This window comes from Hibiscus syriacus, unplaced genomic scaffold, assembly GCF_006381635.1.
Source record: "Hibiscus syriacus cultivar Baekdansim isolate YM2019G1 unplaced genomic scaffold, ASM638163v2 tig00110403_pilon, whole genome shotgun sequence".
Classification (NCBI taxonomy): Eukaryota; Viridiplantae; Streptophyta; class Magnoliopsida; order Malvales; family Malvaceae; genus Hibiscus; species Hibiscus syriacus.
The window spans coordinates 515,901-541,046 of NW_024062723.1; the positions used below are offsets into that span (position 1 = coordinate 515,901).

General features: G+C 36.7%; 2 protein-coding genes and 1 long non-coding RNA gene across 7 annotated transcripts; all 3 read right to left on the minus strand.

The window, feature by feature from the left end:
* Positions 1 to 15,614: 15,614 nt before the first annotated feature.
* LOC120123751 (protein NARROW LEAF 1-like) lies at positions 15,615 to 19,429 on the minus strand. Its single transcript, XM_039142578.1, has 6 exons — positions 19,346 to 19,429; positions 18,428 to 18,960; positions 18,181 to 18,324; positions 17,802 to 18,042; positions 16,655 to 17,155; positions 15,615 to 16,185 (listed from the first exon to the last, which is right to left on the minus strand). The coding sequence occupies exons 2-6, from the start codon at positions 18,920 to 18,922 to the stop codon at positions 15,755 to 15,757; spliced, it is 1,812 nt and encodes a 603-aa protein (XP_038998509.1). The 5' UTR covers positions 18,923 to 18,960; positions 19,346 to 19,429; the 3' UTR covers positions 15,615 to 15,754.
* A 1,417-nt stretch (positions 19,430 to 20,846) lies between these two features.
* LOC120123860 (serine/arginine-rich splicing factor SR45-like) lies at positions 20,847 to 23,148 on the minus strand. Of its 5 annotated transcripts, none has more exons than XM_039142671.1 (8): positions 22,911 to 22,991; positions 22,656 to 22,819; positions 22,349 to 22,562; positions 22,207 to 22,254; positions 21,794 to 21,934; positions 21,446 to 21,512; positions 21,341 to 21,378; positions 20,847 to 21,114 (listed from the first exon to the last, which is right to left on the minus strand). In XM_039142671.1, the coding sequence occupies exons 2-8, from the start codon at positions 22,717 to 22,719 to the stop codon at positions 21,045 to 21,047; spliced, it is 642 nt and encodes a 213-aa protein (XP_038998602.1). In that variant the 5' UTR covers positions 22,720 to 22,819; positions 22,911 to 22,991; the 3' UTR covers positions 20,847 to 21,044. The 5 variants fall into 5 exon arrangements, 3 of the variants coding, with proteins under 3 accessions (XP_038998602.1, XP_038998601.1, XP_038998603.1); XM_039142670.1 differs by having other exon boundaries at positions 20,849 to 21,114; positions 22,207 to 22,269; XR_005516227.1 differs by lacking the exons at positions 20,847 to 21,114; positions 21,341 to 21,378; positions 21,446 to 21,512; positions 21,794 to 21,934 and adding an exon at positions 23,077 to 23,148 and having other exon boundaries at positions 22,207 to 22,269; positions 22,652 to 22,819.
* Positions 23,149 to 23,297: 149 nt separating this feature from the next.
* On the minus strand, positions 23,298 to 24,483 carry LOC120123861. The gene is made up of 3 exons (XR_005516229.1): positions 24,336 to 24,483; positions 24,010 to 24,078; positions 23,298 to 23,369 (listed from the first exon to the last, which is right to left on the minus strand). It is a non-coding gene; the product is annotated as an uncharacterized LOC120123861 (long non-coding RNA).
* Positions 24,484 to 25,146: the final 663 nt, after the last annotated feature.

Below are 25,146 nucleotides of genomic sequence, written 5' to 3' on the forward strand. Positions count from 1 at the left end.
GGCTGTTTAGCGATTTAGGTAACTATGATCTTAACTAGCAACATTTGGGAACTATTTTAACACATAACATATTGAAACAAGAATTAATAACCATAAGTAACTTACAGTTGCAGATTGAGATGTACAGCTGGAGCTGTCTCGAAAGCCGTTTTTAAGCTTTGGCTCAAATAATATCTGATTGCACAATCAAAGAAAAAATTAAAATGAAATTCTGTGCTGAAAACACCAACCACTTGCATGGTTGCTGCCACGTAGCAGCTGCATAAGAACAAATTTAGGAAATCAGAAAAATCAAACCATTATATTGTTACTGGTAGCCTTATCCCTAATCACCATCATCATTACCTTTTTCCAAGATTCACAAGACCAGTATAACCTGGTCCAAAAATTGGTTCCAAATCCTGCCCACTTTCTTGATTTCTATCCCAATCAAAGTTGGTATTCTGGTCAAGCTCCCTCTCAGCAGTTGTCCTTGCAGTCTAGAAACAGTCATAGATTATAATTTCTAATCAGATAACATTAAATCATTCATAAACGCTTCAAGCTTCCTATTTCTGATCATTGTATGGCAGTGGTTGATCTTCACAAAGAGGCTCATTTAAATAGACCGAAACCCTTCAAATTCTTCAACTGTTGGACTTTACATCCAGAGTTTCTTAACATTATTGGTCAATCGTGGAATATAGCAGCACAAGGCAACCCAATGAAGTCTTTATTCCTTAAGCTTAAACGACTCAAAGCTAGCCTTAAACAGCTCAATAAAGACTATTTTAGTGACATCTCGGATCGAACTAGAAAAAAAAGAGAAGAGCTTGAAAAACAGCAAATTCTTACCTTAAGAGGTGATGATTCCATGGAGAAAGAGCTCGAGTTGCAAAGGGAGTTCAATTCTTTAGAAGCAGCAGAGACCATGTTCTTAAAGCAAAAAGCTAAAATGCATTGGCTAAAGGAGGGTGATAAATGCACAAAATTCTTTCACTCAGTCATTGCTACAAAGAAAAAGAAACAGACTATAAGGGTTCTTGTCAACAATCGGGGGGAAAGACTTGAATCATTCGACGAAATGTCCTCGGAAATAATTGAATTCTTCACAAATCTCTTAGGTTCCGAGGATCCAAACGTAAAAGAATGTCCTTCTTCACTTCTTAAAGGTCTTATCCAACCGATTTCTTCATTTATTGACCCTGAAGCTCTTGTCAAGGAAGTTACTAGTGACGAGATTAAAGAAGTTCTTTTCAGCCAAGGCAATGACAAGGCTCCCGGACCTGACGGTTATACGTCTCTCTTTTTCAAGAAAGCTTGGCCTGTTGTAGGTAATGATGTTATTAAGGCAATAAAGTACTTCTTTCAAGAATCTTTTATTTATCCAGCCTTTAATGCAACCACTATTGCTTTGATTCCAAAAAAGCCAAATCCTAGCAAAGTTGCCGACTTTCGACCCATTTCTTGTTGTTCGGTTATTTACAATACCATTACAAAGATTCTTGTTAATAGAATGACAAATCTGCTGCCAACGATTATTGCACCTAACCAATCTGCTTTTGTCAAAGAAAGGAGTATAGTTGATAATACCCTTCTTGCTCAGGAAATTGTTAAAGGTTACGGAAGGAAGCTCATATCACCAAGGTGTGCACTGAAAATTGATCTCCAAAAGGCTTTTGACTCAATCAATTGGGGCTTTATTTACGCAGTCCTTAAAGCATTGGATTTACCCCATAAATTCATCAATTGGATTGTCTCATGCTATACGAATGCTAGATACTCCATCGCTCTCAATGGAAGCTTGGTTGGTTATTTTAGGGGAAAAAGGGGAATCAGACAAGGAAATCCGCTTTCACCTATTTTGTTCGTTCTGGTTATGAATGTGCTCTCTAATATTCTCAATAATGCTGCCTTCAGAGGGATTTTTGCCTTCCATCCTAAATGCAAGAAAATTGGACTCACCCACTTGTCATTCGCTAATGACTTATTAATTTTCTGCAAAGGAAACCTAGAGTCTGTTATGGGAATCCTTACTATTTTGGACTGTTTTTCTGAACATTCAGGGTTGAAACTCAACACAGGCAAATGCGAGATTTTCACTGCAGGTATTTCAGCCCTTAATCTTGATACTATCATCAACTGTTCTGGTTTTAAACATGGTAGGCTGCCTGTCAGATACCTGGGGGTTCCTCTTGTCACCAGGAAACTTACCGATAAAGATTGCCAAGCTCTGCTTGACAATATCAAGAGTAGACTCCACCAATGGTCTAGGAAGAAAATGAGTTATGCAAGCAGGGCTGAGCTTATTAAGACGGTCCTCTACAGCGTTGCTAATTATTGGTGTAGACAGCTAGTCTTGCCACAGTCCATTATCAAGAAGATTGAGCAATTATGTTCCAGATTCTTCTGGAAAGGATCGGACATTTCTGCTGCTGGTGCAAGGGTGAGTTGGGTGAAAATTTGCAAACCAAAATCAGAAGGAGGCCTGGGATTAAAGGACATCAAGTCCTGGAACAACGCCTGCATAATTATTCTTATCAGGAAATTACTTGAGAGAGAGGGTTTTCTATGGGTAGCGTGGCTCCATACCTACATAATTAAACAAAATGATTTCTGGACCATGGCAGAACCGCAAAATGCTAGCTGGAGCTTCAAGCAAATGCTGAAATTCAGAATTGTTGCTCAAACAATGCGTGTAACAGCAGTAAAAAGCACTGCAGAAATTTGGGAACTGATCCGCCCTAGAGATACTAAAGTCTCATGGCATAAACTATTATGGTATCTTTTTCATGTCCCGAAGCATAGCATTGTCTCATGGATGGTTATTTTGGATCGGCTTCCCACTAGGGACAGACTGCACCGACTTGGTCTTATTACCAATGACCTTTGCATTTTCTGCTCGGAAGCAAAGGAAACTAGAAACCACCTCTTTGCCGAGTGCTCGAAGACTGCTTCCATTTGGAGATCCATCCTTCAACTTTCTGGTTTGAATAGGCAATTCTCGACTTGGACTAACCTGCTGGAGTGGGCGACCGCTACATGGAAAGGCAAATCACTGCTTTCTTGCATTCTGAAGCTGTCATGGTGCGCCTATAATTACTTCATTTGGGAGGAACGAAATCGTAGGATATTCAAGGGAATTTGCAGAACTGATGAAGTAATTATCAAAATCATTAAGGAGGTGGTAGGAACTCTTCTAAGTAATAGAAATGTTAATAGATTAGATAGCATTAACTTAGCTCTTTGTGATCATTGGGATATAGTCTAATTTTGCTGTAACTAGTTCCCTTTTCTTGTTCCTTTGACTGCACTGTTTTCTGTTGTTACTAGCTTACTGCTATTTGGGTAATAAAAGCTTGAATTATCCGAAACTTACATTCTACAATAACATATCACTCGTCGAGGGATACACTCTTCAACACCAAACTTAAAACTCCTCGAGGGATCCACTTCAGGTTTCTCAGCATTAGATCGTTCAACTTGGTCGAGCAAATGAAGGAAGAACTCCAAGGCATCCTACAGAGAATTCAAGGGTCCACATAAGCAACTGATGGCAACACAAAGGGAACATTATGATCCCCAAGACAGATCCTACTGCACAATGAATGGATTAACCCACATAAGCCCGTATTGCAATGATGTATTATGTCGCTTGGTCACCTTGCTATATCTACCATTAGAACTTTTATGTCATATTCTTCATGTAATCTTAAAGAACCATTTTCAGATTTACTGGAAATATGGCAAATTCAAGCTGATACTAGAAACCAAATAATAATTTCAAAGTAGAATTAGTAGAATCAGCATACCTGTTGTCTCATTGTAGAAAACTCGGGATGGTCGGCTGCAATAACTGCTTTGAAGTTTGAACATGTGAGGAGGGATCCCTTCTTGTTTCTAATATTTTCAAAAGGTTGAAAAATGAAAAGAAGTTCACAGGCGACTGTCACAATTGTTCAAACATAGCACGTAGAAATTAAAATAAAATTACTGATAATTTAAGACGACTCGTTTAAGCATATTTAAGTTGCATAGCACAAATTCTATAGCTAAACACCGATACCCATGCATTTATGCTTCACCAGAAATTTCCAGGTTGCATATGTACTTGTATCATAACAGAGCTGGCAAATGCATGATATCGTCTAAGAATCTACAAGAGTAGATTATACAGAGGGAAGCTTACGGCATCTTTTACCGGAGATGTAGCAATTCCATCTTTCTGGAAGATTAAAAAATATCAATTAATTCATTAATCAGAAAAAAGGGCAACTTTACTAGGAAAATCAGATTGATATGGTTACAGTACCTCTGATGCTGGAAGAGAATATTTACCGGAGAGCAAACCATGTGCCAGTTTTGTTCTGTGACACAACCAGAAAACGGTTACATTATCATCGGATTAGGGGAAGAGGAAAAAGAACATCAAACTACGTATTAAATACAATGCAGAACATAACAGGCAAGGACTACACACATCATAACAAGATGAGAGGCATTTGTAATGTATCTTGTATTAAAACAACATTAGGTAAACCACCACATCATCTTTGTCAAGAAAGACAGCAACAAAACACCAACATAACCATCGTTACGTGGAACGGTCTGGTACGAGGAACAAAATGGGAACGCAGATCGCTATTTGTTTGGAACAAAATTCAATAGGGTTAGTCTTTTTTGGTTCGTTTAGTAGGAAAAAAAATACAATTTTTCAGTTCGTTTAGTCAGAACAAAATATGGTTTATTAGAACACAAAACATTCTTATAAATAATATATGTATTTCAATTTAAATAAACAAATACAAATACAATTAATAAATACAAATAATTAAATTTCATAAACTTTATGATTAAAAATATTCTTAATGGAACTCTAACTCCATTATTTGAAAGCTCCTCAGGGCTAATAACAAGTAGATAAAAGATTAAGAAAATATAGCAGACTTCTCTCAATTGTTTATCTGTTAACGGCACTATTAATAGAAATGATATAATATATAAAAGAAATCAATAAAATGTACCAAAATATGCCAAATGTTGTGCTAGAAGTGGGTCTATAACATTATCATCCTCTGGGTAAGAGAAAACATCTGCACTGCCACAATAAGTTACGCATGGTAAGTTCTGACAAATGTAAACACCAAAGCTAAAAAGATACATGACCAAAATTGTATGTCAGACTTTTCATTGTCAAAAACCACGGTTTCGATTCAAAGATATCTAGGTTGAAAGCTCATTGGTAACTGAGGGCAAAAAGAGTTTATAACAATTGTGGACCAATCAAAACTTACTGAAAAGACACTAGAAACAAATACATAGACAGCGAAATACAAGTAAGCATTACCTGCAGCTTCAAGATCAGAAGTAATTGTCCCAAGATTTACGGCTATAGGATAGCCAGTCTCCTTGTAGTGCTCAACAGCGTGGCTGTTACCGCCAGTTCCATCCCAATTTCTCTTCCCACAAAGGATCATTCCATCACTAAGATTTATCCATAGATTATCTCTTTTATCACACATGGCACATTTCCAACCAGATGGGGGAACGACACATGGCACATCTCTTTTATCACACAAGTATTCATTTTAATGTTATGGGCAGATCCGTTTACCCCTTGTATATATTAATTCATTTTAATGATATGAATATTATAAAAATATAATTAAGTGAAATTATAATAATAATTATTAAATAGAAAAAACATACAAATTACTCTATTCAAGTATTACAATTTTTAAACTTACCGTATTCAATAACTGAAACTGTTCGAATCTAATTTGACAATAAATAAATCAAAATCGGTTTTATTTTTTATTTGAACTCAATTAACTCATGAATATAATTGTCACATTTCTCATCTTTTACTTGGATGAGATTATGAGATTTTTATGATAAAGATGGAAGAGAGCGGTTAATTGGAACAGTTTGTATCACTAGTAACAGGAGGAAAATAAAAATTAATATTACATTTCTCGCCAAGTAGAGGAAGTCGTTTAGGGTCATACGCCCCGTGTAGTGGCAATACTACTTTAAGCCACAAGCATACTTCTTGTTCATCTCGTTTGTTTTTTGTTTTTTCAGCAATTTTTTTAGCACCTGCACAACAACTTGGCCATGGATCAGATTCCACGCCAATAAAGAAGAGCCGGCAAGGTGATATTAACCCGCGAACCTCATCCCATGCAAACGGGGATCTATAGCGGTCGGGCGGTGGTGGAGAGGGTTTATCATTCAAGAGGGTCCGAAAGGGCGCTATTAACCCGATAACCTCACGATTTGCAGACACAGTTGAAATGCAACACACAATTAAAAAGTTGAACATGGCTAGAAACCTTATCGAGGCACACATAGTGGCTAATCAATTTTATTGCCTTATTTTATTGTTGTTTCAGTTCAAGCTTATGGATATATATAGGTCAAAGTATTATTTTTTCTAGGAAAACATGAAATTGGCCAATACAAGGAAGGAAATAGTCAACAAAATTATAGCAACTAAACGCCTAAAACAGTTACACAAATAAAAAAAAACCAGCCACAAAGAGTGTAGCAAAACTGCAATCAAACCCACCTAAAAGACAGCAGCATCACACGGGTACGAGACTTGAGAAATATTATTAATATTTATATAACTTTGAGAAATATTATTTTATTAGTAAATTGGAGGTTTAAGTATTAAATTGTGAATTTATATTCTATTATATGATACCTTTAAAACAACATATAATATGCTTTAAATGATTGAATGATTAACGAAAAATTGATGATCAAAACAAGCTACAAAAATTGTTGTGTTGAGACAGTCCTCGGATGCCCGGATCGATTCTCAACTTAAGTGAACAATTTATCTTTTTGGAGTCGTCACCAACCATTTGGGTTAGGTAAGATAGGATACCTAAATCTTACTGAATCTATCTCTTACCATATATTTACTTGGAAGAGTACGAGAATTGATTATGTAAGGGGAAGAACGAGCATTCCCACAACGCCCAATTTTTTTTGCTCGGTAAATATAATTTTTGATGTCTCTTCGTCATTTTTGTGTCTTGCTCGGCAAATCGAGGGTATCTTCGTTATGTTTTATTGTGCTTGACATTGTCTTGACGTGGTTGATTTTGTTTGCATCAGTCGTATTGTAGTGAGCTGAATTGTTTAAAGGTGTTGTGTGCGTCTGGTGAATCTGGTGCAATATGTTTTTAATTGGTTCAACTTGATATACTTGTGCTTGTAGGTGTTGGGGAAACCGGATTATTTCTCACACGAACGTAGTTTCAAAATTGATCTGAAATGTCAAGATCAAAACCACCAAAGATTGCACAGCGGACAAACCCGTCAAACTATTAAATATTGAAACACAATGGAAAAAACCCAATAAAGAACAATAAAGGAGAGAACACACAAAATTTACGAGGTTCGAAGAGAATATCGTCTACTCCTCGGGCACCACACCGGATGATAACTTCACTATCAACAAATATCACAATAAATGGAATTCTTTAGAATTCCCAAAGTGAGAGAATGAAGAAAACAAATGGAAGAGAGAACTTGTTTTGGGATGATTTCTAATGAAATACTTAAGCCTATTTATAGTTGAGTTTTAAGGACTAAACTTATAAATAACCTAATATTTTAAGGATCCAAAGATGAAATTCTCATGTACACAAGTTGGCCACCTACCAAAGATGAATTTTCCCATGTGTACAAGTTGGCCACCAACCAACTTGTCAACTTTGCCAACTTACCAAATTTGACAATTTGCAAGCCACACTTAACAAATCTCTACCTTGGCTTGAAATTACCAAGCATACTCAACTTCTTCAACTCCCCAAATTTGATGAAGTTATTTTAATGTAGTGCCCCTAATTGCGCTCACAAGCGCCATATACCCGAAGGTGATCAAACTTTCAGGATGTTAATCAAGTTCAAACAATAATTGAACTTGATTACTGTTACCACCTTGGTCATCATATCTGCAGGATTTTCTGCTATCGCAATTTTCTGAAGTAGAATCTTTCCTTCTTCAAAGATCTCACGCACAAACTGATACCTCGCGTCGATATGCTTAGTCCTTGAATGGTAGACTTGATTTTTCGCTAAGTGAATAACACTCTGACTGACACAATAGATACTAATGTGACTTTGAACAACTCACAAGTCTTCCATCAACCCGTTAAGCCAAATTGCTTTCTTCACAGCCTCTGAAACTGCCGTGTATTATGCCTCTGTAGTAGACAAAGCCACTATAGATTGCAAAGTAGGCTTTCAACTTATTGGGGCTTTAGCAAGAGTAAACAAATACCCAGTAGTTGATCGACACTTATCCAAATCACCAACATAGTCGGAATCAACATATCCAACCACACACTAACCAAGTGTTTCATCCTGTTCAAAAACTAAACCAACATCCACGGTTTTTTGGAGATACCGTAGTATCCATTTCACAGCTTGCCAATGTCATTTTCTAGGATCATGCATGTACCTGCTCACAACTCCAACTGCTTGTGAAATGTCAAGACGTGTACACACCATTGCATACATCAAGCTCCCAAATGCATTAGCATATGGAACTTTTTCCATATAATCTCGTTCTTCGTTAGTTTTAGGAGATAACTGAGAACTAAGTTTCAAATGAGAAGCTAATGGGATACTTACATGTTTGATATTTTCATTCATTCCAAAACATTGTAATATCTTTCTCAGATACTGCTTCTGTGTTAAACAAAGCTTTTCTCTCTGTTTATCTCTGCTTATCTCCATATCGAGAATTTTTTTGGCCTCACCTAGATCTTTCATCTCAAACTCTTGATTCAATTGAGCCTTTAATTTGTCTATCTCCTTTTGAATCTTCGAAGCGATCAACATATCGTCAACGTACAAGAGAATATAAATGAAAGATCCATCTTTGAGCTTTTGCAAATACACACAATGATCATATTTGCTTGTAGTGTACTTTTGTCTCCTCATAAAGCTATCAAATCGCTTGTACCACTGCCTCGGAGATTGCTTCAATCCATATAGTGATTTGTTCAACTTACAAACTCATTTCTCATAACCACCATCTTTGTATCCTTCTGGCTGAGTCATATAGACCTCTTCTTCTAAATCACCGTGCAAGAAAGTTGTCTTTACATCAAGTTGAGCTAGCTCCAAATTCAACTGTGCTACCAAGGCCAACAATATTCTAATGGAGGAATGTTTCACAACAAGGGAAAATACTTCATTGTAGTCGGTTCCCTCCTTTTGAGCGTAGCCTTTAGCTACCAACCTTGCCTTATAGAAAACATCTTTTTTTGCTATGAGATACATCTTTCTTTGCAAATACCCACTTGCATCCAATTGCTCTTTTACCTTTATGTAATTGTGTCAGTTTCCAAGTGTTGTTCTTTTGGAGAGATTGTATTTCTTCATCCATGGCATTTTTCCACTTATCACTTTCCAAGCTTTGTATTACTTCTTAGTAAGTGATAGGGATATCATCATCAACAACTGGAAGAGCTTAGGCCACCATATCAACAAATCAAGTAGGTCTACGAATTTCTCTCCTTGACCTTGTAATTGAAAGTGGTTATGGTGTCTCCAATGGTTTTTGGGTTTGAACCTCTTCATCTTCTGATTCTTCTATTGGAGTTGAAGAATCAGTTGCATCAACTTCTTAGATCATCGTCTGCTGAAACTCCACCTGTTTTGGAGTATGCTCCATCTGCTGCGAAGTGCTACTTGTCTGGACAGCTTCATTTGTTACCTTCTTGACTATGGCAGATTCATCAAATGTAACATCTCTGCTACAAATTATCTTTTTGGTGTCTAAACACCAAAGGTGGAATCCCTTCACTCCATGAGTGAATCCCATAAAGAGAGCCTTCTTTGCTCTCGGATCAAGCTTGGATTTCTTCACATGATAATAAGCAGTGGAACCAAATACATGTAAGGAATCATAATCAGTAGCAGGTTTTCTAAACCATACCTCCAATGGTGTTTTTCCTCCTATCGCTGATGACGGCAAACGATTGATGAGATGACCAACATATGTCACAGCCTCAGCCCAAAATGCCTTATTTAACCCAGCATTAGACAACATACATCTAACTTTCTCCAATAGTGTTCGATTCATACGCTCTGCCACCTCATTCGGTTGTGGTGTATTTCTAATAGTGAAGTGTCGAACAATACCATACTCACGGAAAACGTCAAAGAATGGGTCACTTTTATATTCCCCTTCATTGTTCGTCCTAAGACGTTTGATCTTTCTACCAGTCTTGTTCTCGATCATATTTTTCCATTTAAGGAAAATTCGAAGTACTTCATCTTTAGACTTCATCGGATACACCCAAACTCTTCTGGAAAAGTAATCTACAAAGGTTACAAAATAATGTTTTCCTCCCAAAGAAGGTGTCTTGGAAGGACCCCACACATCTGAGTGAATATAATCCACAATACCTTTTGTATTATGTATAGTGGTGTCAAACTTCACTCTCTTATACTTTCTCAAAACACAATGCTCGCAAAAGTTCAATTTGCAAGCTTTTGCACCTTTCAACAATCCTTTCTTTGCCAGAATTTACAAGGATTTCTCTCCAGCATGTCCCAACCGCATATGCCACAATTGGGTTGTGTCCAAATCATTGCCTTCAGAAGTTGCTGCAACTGCTCCAATGATTGTACTACCTTGGTAGTAATACAAATTATTTTTCCTGATGCCATTCATCATCACAAGTGCGCCAGATGTGACTTTTAAAACTCTATATCTCATAGTGACTACTGAGCCTTTGGATTCCAAGGCTCCCAACGAGATGAGATTTTTCTTCAAACTAGGAACGTATCAAACATCAGTCAGAACTCTGGTTGATCCATCTTGATTCTTCAATCGAATTGAACCTATCCCAATAGTTTTACAGGCATTGTCATTGCCCATATAAACAACTCATGCATTTAGTTCTACTAAATCAGAGAACCACTCCATATTAGGGGACATATGATAGGTGCAACCTGAATCTAATATACACTCATCTAAATGGAATGTTTTTGATGAAGCAACCAATGATATGTTAGAGTTATTTGCATCATGCTCTGCAACACATGCATCTGGAGCAGCTTTTCCTTTCTTCTTCAGCTTCGTACAATCTTTCTTCCAATGGTTTTTCTCATGATAAAAGGCATATTCATCTTTTCCAAATCTGGACTTCAAGTTTGATCTCTCTCTCCTTTTTGGCTTTTGATTTTTCGAGCGACCTCTTTCCACCATGGCCTCCGCTGCTGCGTACTTGCTCTCCTTCTTGGTTTTCTTTCTGAGCTCATAATTATACAAAGAAACAGTTACATCTTTAAGGGTAACATTATTCTTACCATGAAGTAACGTTGTCTCAAGGTGCTCAAATTCATCTGGAAGAGATGACAACAACATCAAAGTCAAATCTTCACCTTTGAAGGTTTCATCCATGCCCAATAAGTATGCCACTAGCTCATTGAAAGTAGTGATATGTTCATTCATACTGGTGTCTGGTTGATAATCAAATATGAACAATATTTTCTTCACGTGGAAACGATTCTAAGAGCTTTTCTTTAGGAATTTTTTTCTCCAATGCTTTCCACATCTTACTTGCAGAAGTCTCGTTCTTGTAACCATACTTCTGCTCCCTGGAAAGACAAGATTGAATCGTGATGCACGCCAAACAATTGATTGTTCTCCATTTTTTCTCCTCAATATCTACGGGCTTTTCTTCCTCAATGGTGATGTCTAGACCTTATTGGAATAAAGCGTCTAACGCCTCACCTTGCCACATGCCAAAATGACCGGATCTATCGAACAACTCCACCGAGAAATTTGCATTTGACATCACCCTCCTCACCGGTCCAAATGAAGAGCTTGATGTCTCAACTGATCCGTATTTTGGCATTTTAATTATAACGAACAATATTCAATAGCACAAATTGTATCTTTTCAACAACAGGACCACCAGGATAACTTCAATTGAAGCTCTGATGCCAATTGTTGGGGAAACCGGGTTATTTCCCACACGAACGTAGTTTCAAAATTGATCTGAAATGTCATGATCAAAACCACCAAAGATTGCACAGTGGACAAACCCGTCAAACTATTAAATATTGAAACACAATGGAAAAACCCAATAAAGAACAATAAAGGAGAGAACACACCAAATTTACGAGGTTCGAAGAGAATATCGTCTACTCCTCGGGCACCACAACGGATGATAACTTCACTATCAACAAATATTACAACAAATGGAATTCTTTAGAATTCCCAAAGTGAGAGAATGAAGAAAACAAATGGAAGAGAGAACTTGTTTTGGGATGATTTCTAATGAAATACTTAGGCCTATTTATAGTTGAGTTTTAAGGACTAAACTTATAAATAACCTAATATTTTAAGGACCAAAGATGAAACTCTCATGTGTCCAAGTTGGCCACCTACCAAAGATGAATTTTCTCATGTGTACAAGTTGGTCACCAACCAACTTGTCAACTTTGCCAACTTGCCAAATTTGACAATTTGCAAGCCACACTTAACAGTAGGTTGCTGTTTTGTTATCTTCTTTAAACTTTTTTATGGTGTACCAATTGATAACTTTTGGCTTGTGACCAATTTTCCCTTTATTAATATAATATGTCTCTTATTGTTCCCAAAAAAAAAAGTATTGCACTAAAGAGTATTGTGTTTGGTGTACTCCAAAATCTAAGCAGAATTATAATTAGGGTACTCAATTCATTTTTAATTACTAAGTAGAATTATTCGAACACGATATTTATAAGATTATGTTTAAATATTCCTTATCGAATTTTTTAAATATATTATTTTATGAAAAATGACAATAGAAGATATTTAAACTTTCATAAATAAAAAAAAAAATTAATCAAATTATTATTTATAAAACATCAATAAAAATAAATTTATTTAAGTTCTAATTTATCATTAATATAATTTAATAAAAAACTATTATGTATAAAAGACAAAAAAATATAAAACTACAAAGGAATGGAATGTCCTCAACCTCAGACTACATTTGAACTAGTTATAGTAACAGTCCATTGATGTAGTTGACTCATCAATATTGGGGTTCTCACAACCATGAGCCTCCGATGACGTGTCAATGGGAAGTTGATGAAATGGCTTTGGAGGCATTTCAAGTAGTTCATCCTCATTTTCAAGCATTCTCAACACTTAACTCATCGATGAGTGATCTACAGGCAATAATTGTATACACCTGTTATTATCATCTTCCTCGCCATTGATTTGTCATCACTTGGAATGTTGCTCGTTTGATTGGTGTTGTTTGATCTTCACTAGGAATGTTGCTCGTTTGATCCTCACTAGACATGTCAAAAGGAAGTTGGAATGGCTTCGGAGGTATTTGAAGGAGTTTAACATCGGCTTCGAGCATCTCCAACACTTTCCTCATTGAAGGACAATCGATAGGCTTCATCTGTATGCACCAAAAAGCTGTTATTACCATCTTTCTCAGGATGTTCTTTTTGTCATCGGTAACACCTTCGAATTCTATATCTTCTCCTTGTGAATACCGATCATAAATCCTAGATGGAAAATACATTTGACTCGAATATAGTTAATCAAGACCGAAATCCAACACTTTAGGAACAAAGTTCTCATCTAAAAGAATGTTATGTGGCTTGATATCAAAATGTAGAATCTGCATATCACATCCTTGATGCAAGTACTCAATCCCTCGAGCCACACTAAGTGAAATGTCGAACATCTTTTGCCAGCTTAAAAATGGTCTTGCTTTCTTCTGCAAATATAATCTGATCCAAAGAACCGTTCGGCATGAAATTGAATACAAGAGCTTGTTTTGATCCTTCAACGCAGAATCCGATAAGTTTCGCAACATTAACATGGCGAATCCTCACTATTGTAGCAACTTCACTAATGAAATCTTGTCCATCCGCCTTTGCCTTGCACAATAACTTTATCGCTACGAGATTACCGCTACGAAGCCTCCTTTATATATGGAGCCACAGCCACCTTCACCTTGTTTTTCTTTAAAATCGCTGCTCAATTGTTTGATCTCACGAAAAGAGTACGTTATTGGCATTAGATCACCTTGGCCTTTAAGGAAATTTTCAATGTTATCATCAGCAGATAAATGTCTTCTCCGCCATTTGTATGCAACAAGTGCAAGCAAGCAACATATCCCCAGTAAATATATTGCTAAGATAACTCCTCCTTTTAAAAAAAAGGTAAAATTGAATGCATTAGTGAAATCTGATCAATATAAAGTTACCTGTTAAGTGCAATATATAGCAGAATTAAAGCTAATTACCTGCTACTCCAACACATAATACACATAATATTATTGTAATTACTAAAAGAACTCAGAAAAATAGACAATATTCGAGTGACATGTAATTGACACAAAAAACCTATTTAAGAGGTAAAAAGCAGTAGAGGGATAGAATTTTAACAGAAAAGAAAGAAGTGAGTCAAAATAAACAAAAGGACAGAGGCAATTGTTTTAAACAAAAAAGTCTCAAGTTAATGATGTATTGAAGCATACTCAACCAATGGATACAAAACTGAGATCCTTCGAAGAAACTTGCACGTCTTGGAATGAAAGTTTGTAGATGCAGAGTCTCCTGTTATTGTAGTAATAGTAGTACTCCCACGTAAGCAGAACATCCTCAGATAGCTTATTGTAGATAGCCAGCGTAGACATGCCTGAGATATTATGAACCTCAATTGGAACCTCCGCTTCCGCAGTGCAGGATCGAATGAAATCAGAGGGCAGGGTTGTTCGATGTAAAATGTAGAAATAGGAAGAGGCATTGGAGTTGATCCTACAACGAGAGGCTGAAATATAGATAGGTGACTATAGGTTTCGTGCAATTCACGACATACATAAGGCTACGAGGATTGTAATTATAAAAATAATAATCACAATCATACAATTGAAGAGAGAGGAAGGGAGTTGCAATCATCCATGTCTAGGCCCGCATCAACCACTTGCATCGTATTATTCTCATAAAAGATTTCTTCCACTGAGAATTTCCCCTCTCAAAACCAAAGTGGTGCGGTTATTTTTCTCACACTCAACTTCATACCTACGGTAACCACAGGGAGGAGGTTGGTTTTTCAACCGGAATGGGGAACTGATATTCAAGCTTCCACAAAAAACAGACCCACAATCCTGATTTACATGCCTGGCGTGGCAAGCACCAGGAAATACAAATACAACTAAAGCAAAAGCGGCCATTACCTGACCCAACCATGGCAGCTTTGCTTTTAATTGTGGCATGCTAAAATACAAAACAATGGAGGATTAACACTAAATTCAGCCAAACATATAACAACACTTCAGCCTCACAGAAAGCGTTAATGTTGTGGTAAGGTACAGGACTTTGACTGACAAGAAGCATTGGCCGAGAAGACTTGGACCAAGTGAGGTGGACCAGGGGGCCAGTACTTTTCCCACTATAATTAATATCTAAGATATTATGCATCTAATCGAGTTATAAAAAAAAATTCATATTATCTCATCTTAAAATTATAATATCCTTATTTAATAAAGATTATATTTATTTTCAAATCGTATTATCATATAGAAAATAATTTTATAAAGAAATATATTTGGATAATTGAGGAGTTGGGAAAGATTTTTAAAAGAAAGTTGTTTACTGAATCACTCTTGTGTAATTTACTGAGGTTAACTCGACATAGTAAAGTTACAAAGTTAACACATACATTTTGCTGCCTTCACTCTGATTAAAATTTAGGTTCCCAACCCTCAAGCTCCATAAAGGGTTTTCACTTTGGTTCTTCGGTGCTGGTTGAAGCTTCGGAACGCCTCCGCTTGGCTTCGTTGTCACCCAAATGCAACGAAACATAAAGATCTTCATTGCAGCCGTTCCTTAACGATGCAAGATTTTCGGAGACAGCCTTGTCGGATAAGTTTTTATGCATGGGAGATCGTCCGATGAAGCTTGGAATGAACTGGTGCTCTATGCTAGGACCAGCATTGATACCATCTTCCAAATGGAACTTGGTTTTTATCGTTAACGGATTCGTTTCCGGGCTGTTGCAGTCTACTTCTAATGGGATCTGCTGAATCTTAAAACTTAATGGCTCAAATTTGTTTTCGCTCTTGTCCTTTAGAAAAACACATCCTGGGGTCAAAGAGTCCCCAACCGTGGAGGCAATAGCTGCTGCTGAGGCTGCTCTTTGTTCTTGCACTGCTTCTGCAAATAAAAAGAAATGAAAGTAACATTAGGAACAAGCTGTGAAGTCTCATAGCCAGTTTGCATGATGCATGCCAATAGATGAAAATGGCCTTTCATAGCCTAAAGACCATAATTGAATTGTAAGGTCAATTTTCCAGCATTATATTTGGATTTCCATTCATCACAGGGATCCGATCATTCTCGATCTATCTCGCCAAAGAAAACTCTTAATGAGGGAATTCAACCATGGCACATAAACCCAGATTACTCACTTGGAAACAAAGAGAATATGTCCTTGAGCTAAAGACCTTTACCTATCTTTACGATCAGCATGAAAATAACACAGTTAAGTTCAAATATTTCAATCATGGCATCAAAGACGCGCATCGCTCCGGTTGTTCAATGCATCGGACTCTGAAGACAAAATATGATATAAAATAAAACTAAAATGATGGAAGGTAAAATAAGTGTTAATGGAAAGGACAACCTTTAAGCCCTTCTTCTGTAATAATAATATCAATCTCAAGGAGGTTGAGCAGTCGCCCAAGATCAACCCCACTGGTCCAAATTTCGGGTGGTTGTCCAACTTTTAGCTTAAGTCGACCCCGGTTTGCAGTTCCACCCCATATAATTCCTATCGGCCTTGACTTTTCCCCATTTTCACCTTTCATAATGATGAGGCTTCCACTATCCCCTTCAAGGTCGAAACTCTGATGATTCTCACCGACAACAAGAAAATCGGTTAAGAAGCATATGCCTTTTTCATCGTTATATTCAAGGGAATAAGCTAATACTGTTCCAGAGGTTAAGCCAGAACTCCTTCCAACCTTCATAACTTGCTTGCCAATAAGGCTACCAATTGGATACTGTAAATCGATAACCTTGACATCACCAATCTCACCGACACCTTTAACGGATGTAGTAACAGTGGACATGTCGAAATCATCAGCGAACGGGATAAATGCACCATCTGCTCTGACAAATGTCTCTGCAAGTTAATGGAATTGTTAGGGACACAATTAAAATTCAGTTCAAGAAGTGAAAAAATGGCAAACAATAGGAAAACCTGCTGAGCAGATCAGATGAGAAACATGAAGGAGTATAAGGAAAGAATAGCAACAAAACGAGATACGGACGGCAGGAGTTCCTCATTTAACCAACGAGTCCAATGATTGAAAAAAAGAAATCCCGATGAGATCCCATTTCAATAGAGCCATAACTACATATCATGCTCCAAATAGCGCAAAGCATTGAAAAGATACATAAGTAATAAGATCTTGGGACAAATAGGTCATGTAAGTTCAAATAAAAGCAAGGTAAAAAAATCCCATTTGAAAACAAATGCAAAATTAATCAACATGAAGAAGGAAGCAAAGCACAAATCATATCCGTCTAAAAATCAATAAAAATGCATAACGGTGACCTGATTAAACCTTAAACGAAAAATGGCATGGAGATTGTAATGAACCTATGGTATTGACTAGGTTTCAAAAGGAAACTGTAAAATGACAGTTCAAAAGCTTCATAAAGATAACTTCAAAATAGTTAAGTAGTTCGTTCATGTGGCAGCATAAGCTTTCAAAACAAAACCAAAAAGTGAATCAGCAGAATCCAAGTTATCATAAAATTCTTACCCGGGTTTATTCCGGCAAAAATGTCATACCAAAGATCGTCCGTGATGAATGAAGTAGCTCTCTCCACTGCACCAAGATATACACCAGGGCCAAGTGTTGGAGGCAAAGGATGGAACATTTTTTGATTTGGGTAATCCAAGTCAACTGCAACATGGCGATTCGTAAGAAACCCGACCTGTCGGCTGCCAGTTTGACTTTTCACAATAGCACCCAAAGTCCCATATGTTTCCTGGTTTGCTACCTGACAATAATAACATATAGGACTAGTATGGAATCCAAGGCTTGCTTTGGAAGATCATTTCTCAAACATGCTTGTACACCAAAAAGATCTACCAACTACCATCGAATAAAAAAACATTGCAAGGCAACTTGAGAATACCTGAGAACCAGAGCCAATATGCGGATCACCCCCACGTAAATCCTCCACAATCTCCGTGTACAGCTGCTCTTTGGGTGCTGGCTCAGGCGCACCGAAATACGAGAACTCCACAACATCCACATCACACCATACTCCTCCTGGTCCCTGATTAAAGGATTTAATACTTATTTTACCAACATAATTACCCGAGCCCAACTAAAAGGGGTTGAAACAAGATAAAAACCAGTGTGTAGTAAAAATGAATAACCTCTAAGGCTGTAGGTAGACATTGGATGGGACTGAGCCATTGCTTGTCAACTTTCCTGGAGACGAAAACAAGGATAGCTGGTATGTCAGTCAGCACTCCCTTTTTAATACGAAAACCGATCGCCGTCCCAAGACTGTAGCATCTCAAAATCTTGCTATGAAACGCTCTTATGGTCATCAGCTCGAGTAATGTCATTGCTTGTTGCCCTTTCGGCAACCGACCAAGAGTCTCGGGCAGAACCCCTTTCTGTAGATTAGCGAAATAGTTCGCCCTCTCTTCAGCAGCATCATTTAACCTGCTGGAGGTCGGCCATGAAAAGTAAGGAGTATTGTTATCACTTTGCTGTCCAGCTGACGCGAATGGCTGAAGCGTCGGCGAACTGAAGGAAGGAAGATGAGGATGCCAGCAGCAGTTCCTCTCGGAATCCAAAGCCGATTCCTCCGATGGCGTCGAATTGGAGCACCCACCCCTCGTGTTAAGTCTGGTTCGCTCCATCGTTTAGACCAGCTAAAAAGATAGTCTTGGCGAAACACCTGGAGACCAATACAAATGACAATGACTCAATACACAATTTGACTTATTTTAATGATTTTCGTGAAAGAAAAAGAAAATACAGTTAAGAGCTTTCATCTTTATCAAAGTGTTTACACACTTATTGCTATTACGAGTAGACGATAAGTATACAATGGATTTAGAACCCATCATGTTTTCATTCCTTTTTCAAAACAAATTTACGCATGTAAACTCTAATCATATTCTAAAGCAACCAAACAATCCGTTCTACCACAAGCAATCAACAAACGCAATTTTTTTTTATTAAACACAAAAAGGAAAAACTTTAACAAAGAGAACTACCCAGAAACCAGAATAAACAGAAAAACAAAAACAAAAAAAGTGGAAGAAACTGAAGAAGCTTACAATTGATTTATGGGAGAGAAAAAAAAAGAACTTTTCTTTGGTTAAGTTAAGCGCTTTTCTCCCTGTTCTACAGTGAACTGAAAGCGGAAAGACTAAAGAGTTAAGAGAGGGAAAGGGAGATGGAAAAATTCCTTGGCACAAGAGGAAAAACAACACTTTTTTTTTGTCTCTCTCTCTTTCTTTTTGTTTGTTCATAAAATGGTGTTAATGGCGGTGGGCCTTTGCTTAGAGCTGAGATTGAGTTAGGTTTGGGCTTTTGTGTATTAAAGTTCTTTGTACTTTTTTCTGAATTTAATTCAAATCGTATATACGGTAAGCGTACAGTTTCAGTTCTAAACAAAGGAAAGAAATCTTTATCAATTGAACTAAAATGTTACATAATGACAATGCACATTTATTTGCGATTGGCATACAGCAGAAACTGAGTGATCTTCATGATAAAAGGATTGTTATTCTTTGAGAATTCAGATTTGAACATCATAAATATCATATGTGAACATTCATTATCGAGAGGTTAAGAGTAATATTTGATTAGATACTACCTTGTAAGTTTGAAGTGAGAGCGATAGTGTTGAGATGTAAATTAAACAGGAGAATGTTTTAAGATCTTGAAAGCATTATGTTCATTTAGGTATCTCTCAAGACTATCTATTATTTTTTATCTATCTATTTTTTCTCTAGTTATTCATTAGAACAATTATGATAAAGTCGACCCGAAATAAACGTTCGAATCTGTTATGACATATCCATAAGGCGCTCAACCGACCTTTTAATCTTATAAAACCTTGTCCCTGATCATACAATGACAAGTGTTCTACAATGAATTGCTCCTACTAGCTTTGTGAAATTTGTAATCCCGAGTTCTTTAAGACGCCGCCCACTGATCATGGCTTAAACAAAATAACTAGACAAATCCTTTTTATCAACTTGCTGCAATTATTAGGCAAGTCGTAGTTTTAATTGAAAGGTAAATTCCATCGATCACCGATCAACTTTATTATCTCTTCTATTTCACTCGTTATACTTTAAGTCTGTTCAATTTTTTCACTAATTTTAGTACATTTGATTTTTTTTAGTCTCTTCGTCGTTTTTTCACTAACGACGTTATGAATAGACTATTATATAACTATATAACGCCATCGTTTTGATGAAAATTTTATTTTTTAAAACAACATCATTTTAACACCATTAACTATTTACTGACGGAGTGATAAAAAAAACTAAATATATTAAATTGAATGAGTTTAAAATACAGTAAATGAAAAAAGAGAATAAATTTCAATGATGATTAATAGGATTTACCCTAATAAAAACATAAACCGATTTCTAGGCTACCTGGTAGGGGATGGGATTCGATTTGATCCTACAAAGATTGATGGTATTCTGGAATGGAAGACCGACGTCCAATTTTTCTTAGGTTTGACTGGTTTTTATAACCAATTTTCATTTTTTATCTTATATCAGAAAATCTGTAAATTATATATAATTCAATTGAACTGTGTGGGAGAAAAAGATAAGCAATTTGGGGACACTAATGAAATGTTCAGACAGACAATGTTAAGATGCAGTTTTACCACATATGAAGTGCATTATTTGGAAACACGTCGATAAGACTCCTTGACATCATTCACTCAACAACTACATCAAAATACATATGACGGAATGGGCAAAGGGAAATAAATTGCGTTAGAAAGGTATTCTACGGCTTCCGAGGAGGCGAACCGCTGCTGCTGCTCTTGCTGCTGCTGCTGCTCCTTCCTCTCAATGGCCTGCACGAGAAAAAATAATATGCCTTTCAACATTATAAAATCGGAAACCACATCAAGTGTCAATCTCAGTAATAGGCAGGCAGATAATTTTCGAGAATAAGTCAGAGAGAGATTGTGCTTGAGCAAGCATAGCCTAGTTTCCATGAACAAACAGCAACACTCATTGAACTAATAGTGCAATTGTTCAGTAAAAAAGTTTCTAAAAAGTAAAAAAAAAAAAAAATACCTCCTAGGACTACGACTCCTCGAAACCCTTCGTCCGACCTGTCATAATTGAAAATCAGTCACTTTACGTGATTACCTCAAAACAAAAGTAATAAAAAAAACAGACCTTCCGGGGACTGGGTGATCGGGAATAGGATGATGATCTCCCCCGTCTAGCTGCAGGTCCTCTGCCTCTGTTTTAAAGATAAAATATTGAAGTAAGATCCGAGGTGTGGAAACACAAGATTAGAAACAAAAGTATAAAATTGATAGAGGGATGGAAAGGCATGAAAGGCGCTAGTACAACTCAAATTCACTCACTCATTCAATGCAGTCAAATTTAATTTCAGCCCGTATAATTAAATTTAATAATCCATTCTAACCATACATTTTCTTGAAAACATTTGGCATAATGCAGGAAAAAGGTATAGTCATAATGAAGAAAACGACAGATTGTTTAAAGCAAATGCACTACCTTGGAGGTGAAATTGACCTCGAGCGAGAACGAAGAGGTCTACGAATTGGAGAACGGCTTCGTCTACGAATCGGAGAAGGGCTACGTCTACGATTGATGGGAGACCTTCTTGGGGGACTACGGGCTCGTCTAGGAGGTGAACTGTAATAAGATATGACGGTACATGAAATTATAATCAAACTAAATTGTCTGAGCTAATCCACACTTCATACCAACAAAAAATCAACACTGAAGTGTCAGTCATCACAGCCAATAACATGAACATGACATACCATAACATTCTTAATTGCTCTGATTCGGTTAGGATCTTATGGTTATGGATTTATTCATTTATTCACATGTAATGCAGATTCACATATACCTTAGGGAAACAAAATTAAAGCATTCAGAAAATAGCTAAAATGTATCGGTACCGGCGCCTTGGAGGTGGAGAACGTCTTCGGATTGGACTACCGCGCATCCTGCGAGGAGAGGTCCTGCAAAGATTTAAAATGGGTCAAATTCTTTCAAGACCAGTTCCATTAAACAAGCTATTATCTATGAAAACTACCAAACCTTGCTGGAGATCGAGGCCGCCTTGGAGGAGACAACGGAGAACGACCTCTGGCAGGAGAGGCAGGCCGGCGCCTAGGAGGTGTTTCACCACGACGACGAACTGGAGAATCTAGTCGCCGACGTGGAGACTCTGGTGGTCTTCTAGGAGATCCACCTCTTCGACCCACAGGAGATCTCCTTCGTGCTGACAGTGGGGCTTTCCGTTGAGGAGAAGCTGATTTACATCAGTTAACAAGTTGAATAACATGTAAGCAACCATGTATACAAATAAAAAACGAAATTGAACATTGAACTAAGTTAAACATACGTTCCGTGGTCGTTTGGCCCATCCCTCTCAGTATCAGCATTGACATTATCAGATTTGGGGGCATCTCTTTTAGGAGCAGGAGCAATTGGCTTTGGCGGTGGAGAAACTTTTGGTCTTGGAGGAAGTGTAAACTTTGCTCTTACTACATTGCCATCAATCTGGGCCTGCATCAAAGCAAAAAATAAAATCATTTCACAAAATACCAACTCCAGACACTACTAATAGTATCACTTTCGCATCATACAAAAAACCTACACCATCCATGTAAAGTAGAGCCTTTTCAGCATCTGCTCTTGTCTTGAATTCAACATAGCCATATCCTCTTGGAAGATTGAGCTGTTAACAATTAAAATGTGCCTCAATAATAATAATGATGATGATGATAATCAACAATACCAATATATAACTGGTATGAACTTACAACACGGTCCATTGCAAGGTCCACATTTGCAACTTCACCAAAATTACCTACAAAGAGGGAAGATGAAGACATTTATAATGAGCATTGAACTGGAGTAGCATCTAATGCTTAAAAAACATAAGAAAACAAATACTCATCCAACAAGTAGTAACTTTTCTCAGTGAAGCACTTTTACGACTTGAAGGTTAAAAGGTAAAGTGCGTACCAAATATTCTCTTAGATGACCTTCATTAACATTCCTGCTCAGTGAATCAACATAAAGAACCAGAGACTCACGGATAGGAGAGGTCTTCCTGAAATCAATGTCAAATGAATAAGTACAAGACCATAAACTTCAATCTTTTCAAGCAATGGGTTATTATAGCTCCTTAATCTGGAAAAATATTCATACTGGTAAATCTTCCTATATTATCAAGCAAAATGTATGTCTATATATAGTGTATTAAACAAGCAACCAAGTCGAAGTTTATCTAGAAAATTCGCACATGGATGAAGAGAACAGGAAGCGATGAAAAATTCCTGTGCTCGAAACTGTTTGGGGGGGACAGGACAAGTGTTTCATAAGAAACTAGCAACATAGATAACACTTATCCTGTCCTGTGAGATGAATGATTAAACTAAAAACTGCATCGTAAAAGATTATCGGTGTTCTCTATCACTACAAAACCACATACACTAGCTTCAAACAAATAATAATAAGTTTCCTTTGACAATTCTGTGATTTTCTAAATAATGGATTACCTTTAAAAGTTCATTCCCTACTCGTTAATAATACTGAAAGTATGCAATACACAGAGAACAACATAGGCCTTACAGAGATTTAAACTGACAATACTGGTTAATTTGTACCTAACATAGCTCATATCCAATACTTAAGGCCTCTGAACAAATTTAACTGACAATATGGTAAATTTAAACTTAGCATGGCTTTACCTTGGAACAGGAGATGCCTTTTTAGATTGTGGAGGAGGGGAACGACCTCTCTTAGAAGCATCAGCCTGACTGTGTATAGGAAAGAAAAGAAAACTCAGAAACACAAATTACATTTGAAAAGGATAATCTGAACCTAACATAGCTCATATCCAATACTTTAGGCCTCTGCACAAATTTAAACTGACAATGCTGGTAAATCTTTTCATTTAGTTCTGCTATTGACAAGATGAAATGCCATTATTAAAATTTTCAAAACTTCTAAGTTACTCATTTTTTAGAACAATTTCGAAAGCGTCCGTAACCTGACGAGCGAAAAATAAATTCACCTTCGGCGCTGATGAGGGCTGCGACTTCGAGAGCTGGCGCTACGAGAGGAAGATGATAGATCTAGAGCGGGACCGAGACCGAGAACTGGACTTGGAATCTGAGCCGGAGAAAGAGCGGGATCGTGACCGAGACCGGGAAGAAGAACCAGAGCCGGAGACAGAAGGCGATCGACGGCCTCTCGTCGGCTTCGCCATTGATGGAATACAAGAGAGGGACGAGAGAGGTAAAAAAAACCCTAGACAAACCCTAGGGGCGTGTTTGAACTTGTGATTGTATTCTGCTTCACAGACCGCAATTTATCTGAAAAATACATATATATATATATATATATATATTAAGAGAAACAATGTTTAATTCTCAATTTAGTCCTGAAATATACTCAATTTTCACTTAAACTACATACTTTAATAAATTTAGATCGAAACATACTTTTCTTTTTGCTTTAAGTTTTTAAATTATTTCTTTTAAATAATAATTCAAATCATTATACTAAATATTTATTTTAACAAAAAAATAGTTTAAATATTTAAAATGGTATATATAATAATTTTAGAATTTATTTTGACTAAAAAATTATATATAAATTTAAAATAAAAAAAACATTATTTAAAATTTAATTTTTAATTTGAATCTTTAAAATACGATTAAGTATAGTAATTTGATTGTAATAAACTTATAATCAGTAATTAAGTGATTAAGTAATAATTTTAAAATATGATGACATTATTATTTATAGGATAAACTATGCATTTAGTATTTATCAGTTATAGTTCGTTTTAGTACCTAAACTTTTACTTTTTTAAAAAAAAT

Coding starts and splice junctions, on each gene's coding strand:
- LOC120123860 (XM_039142670.1), bottom strand. CDS start 22,719: ATGCCCCCAAATCTGATAATGTCAATGCTGATACTGAGAGGGATGGGC. Junction 22,563..22,655: donor GGGCCAAACGACCACGGAAC/GTATGTTTAACT, acceptor GATGTAAATCAG/CTTCTCCTCAACGGAAAGCC. Junction 21,935..22,206: donor TCTCCACCTCCAAGGCGCCG/GTACCGATACAT, acceptor ATCTTATTACAG/TTCACCTCCTAGACGAGCCC.
- LOC120123751 (XM_039142578.1), bottom strand. CDS start 18,922: ATGGAGCGAACCAGACTTAACACGAGGGGTGGGTGCTCCAATTCGACG. Junction 17,156..17,801: donor TTTTGCCGGAATAAACCCGG/GTAAGAATTTTA, acceptor ATTAACTTGCAG/AGACATTTGTCAGAGCAGAT. Junction 16,186..16,654: donor TACAGAAGAAGGGCTTAAAG/GTTGTCCTTTCC, acceptor TTTTATTTGCAG/AAGCAGTGCAAGAACAAAGA.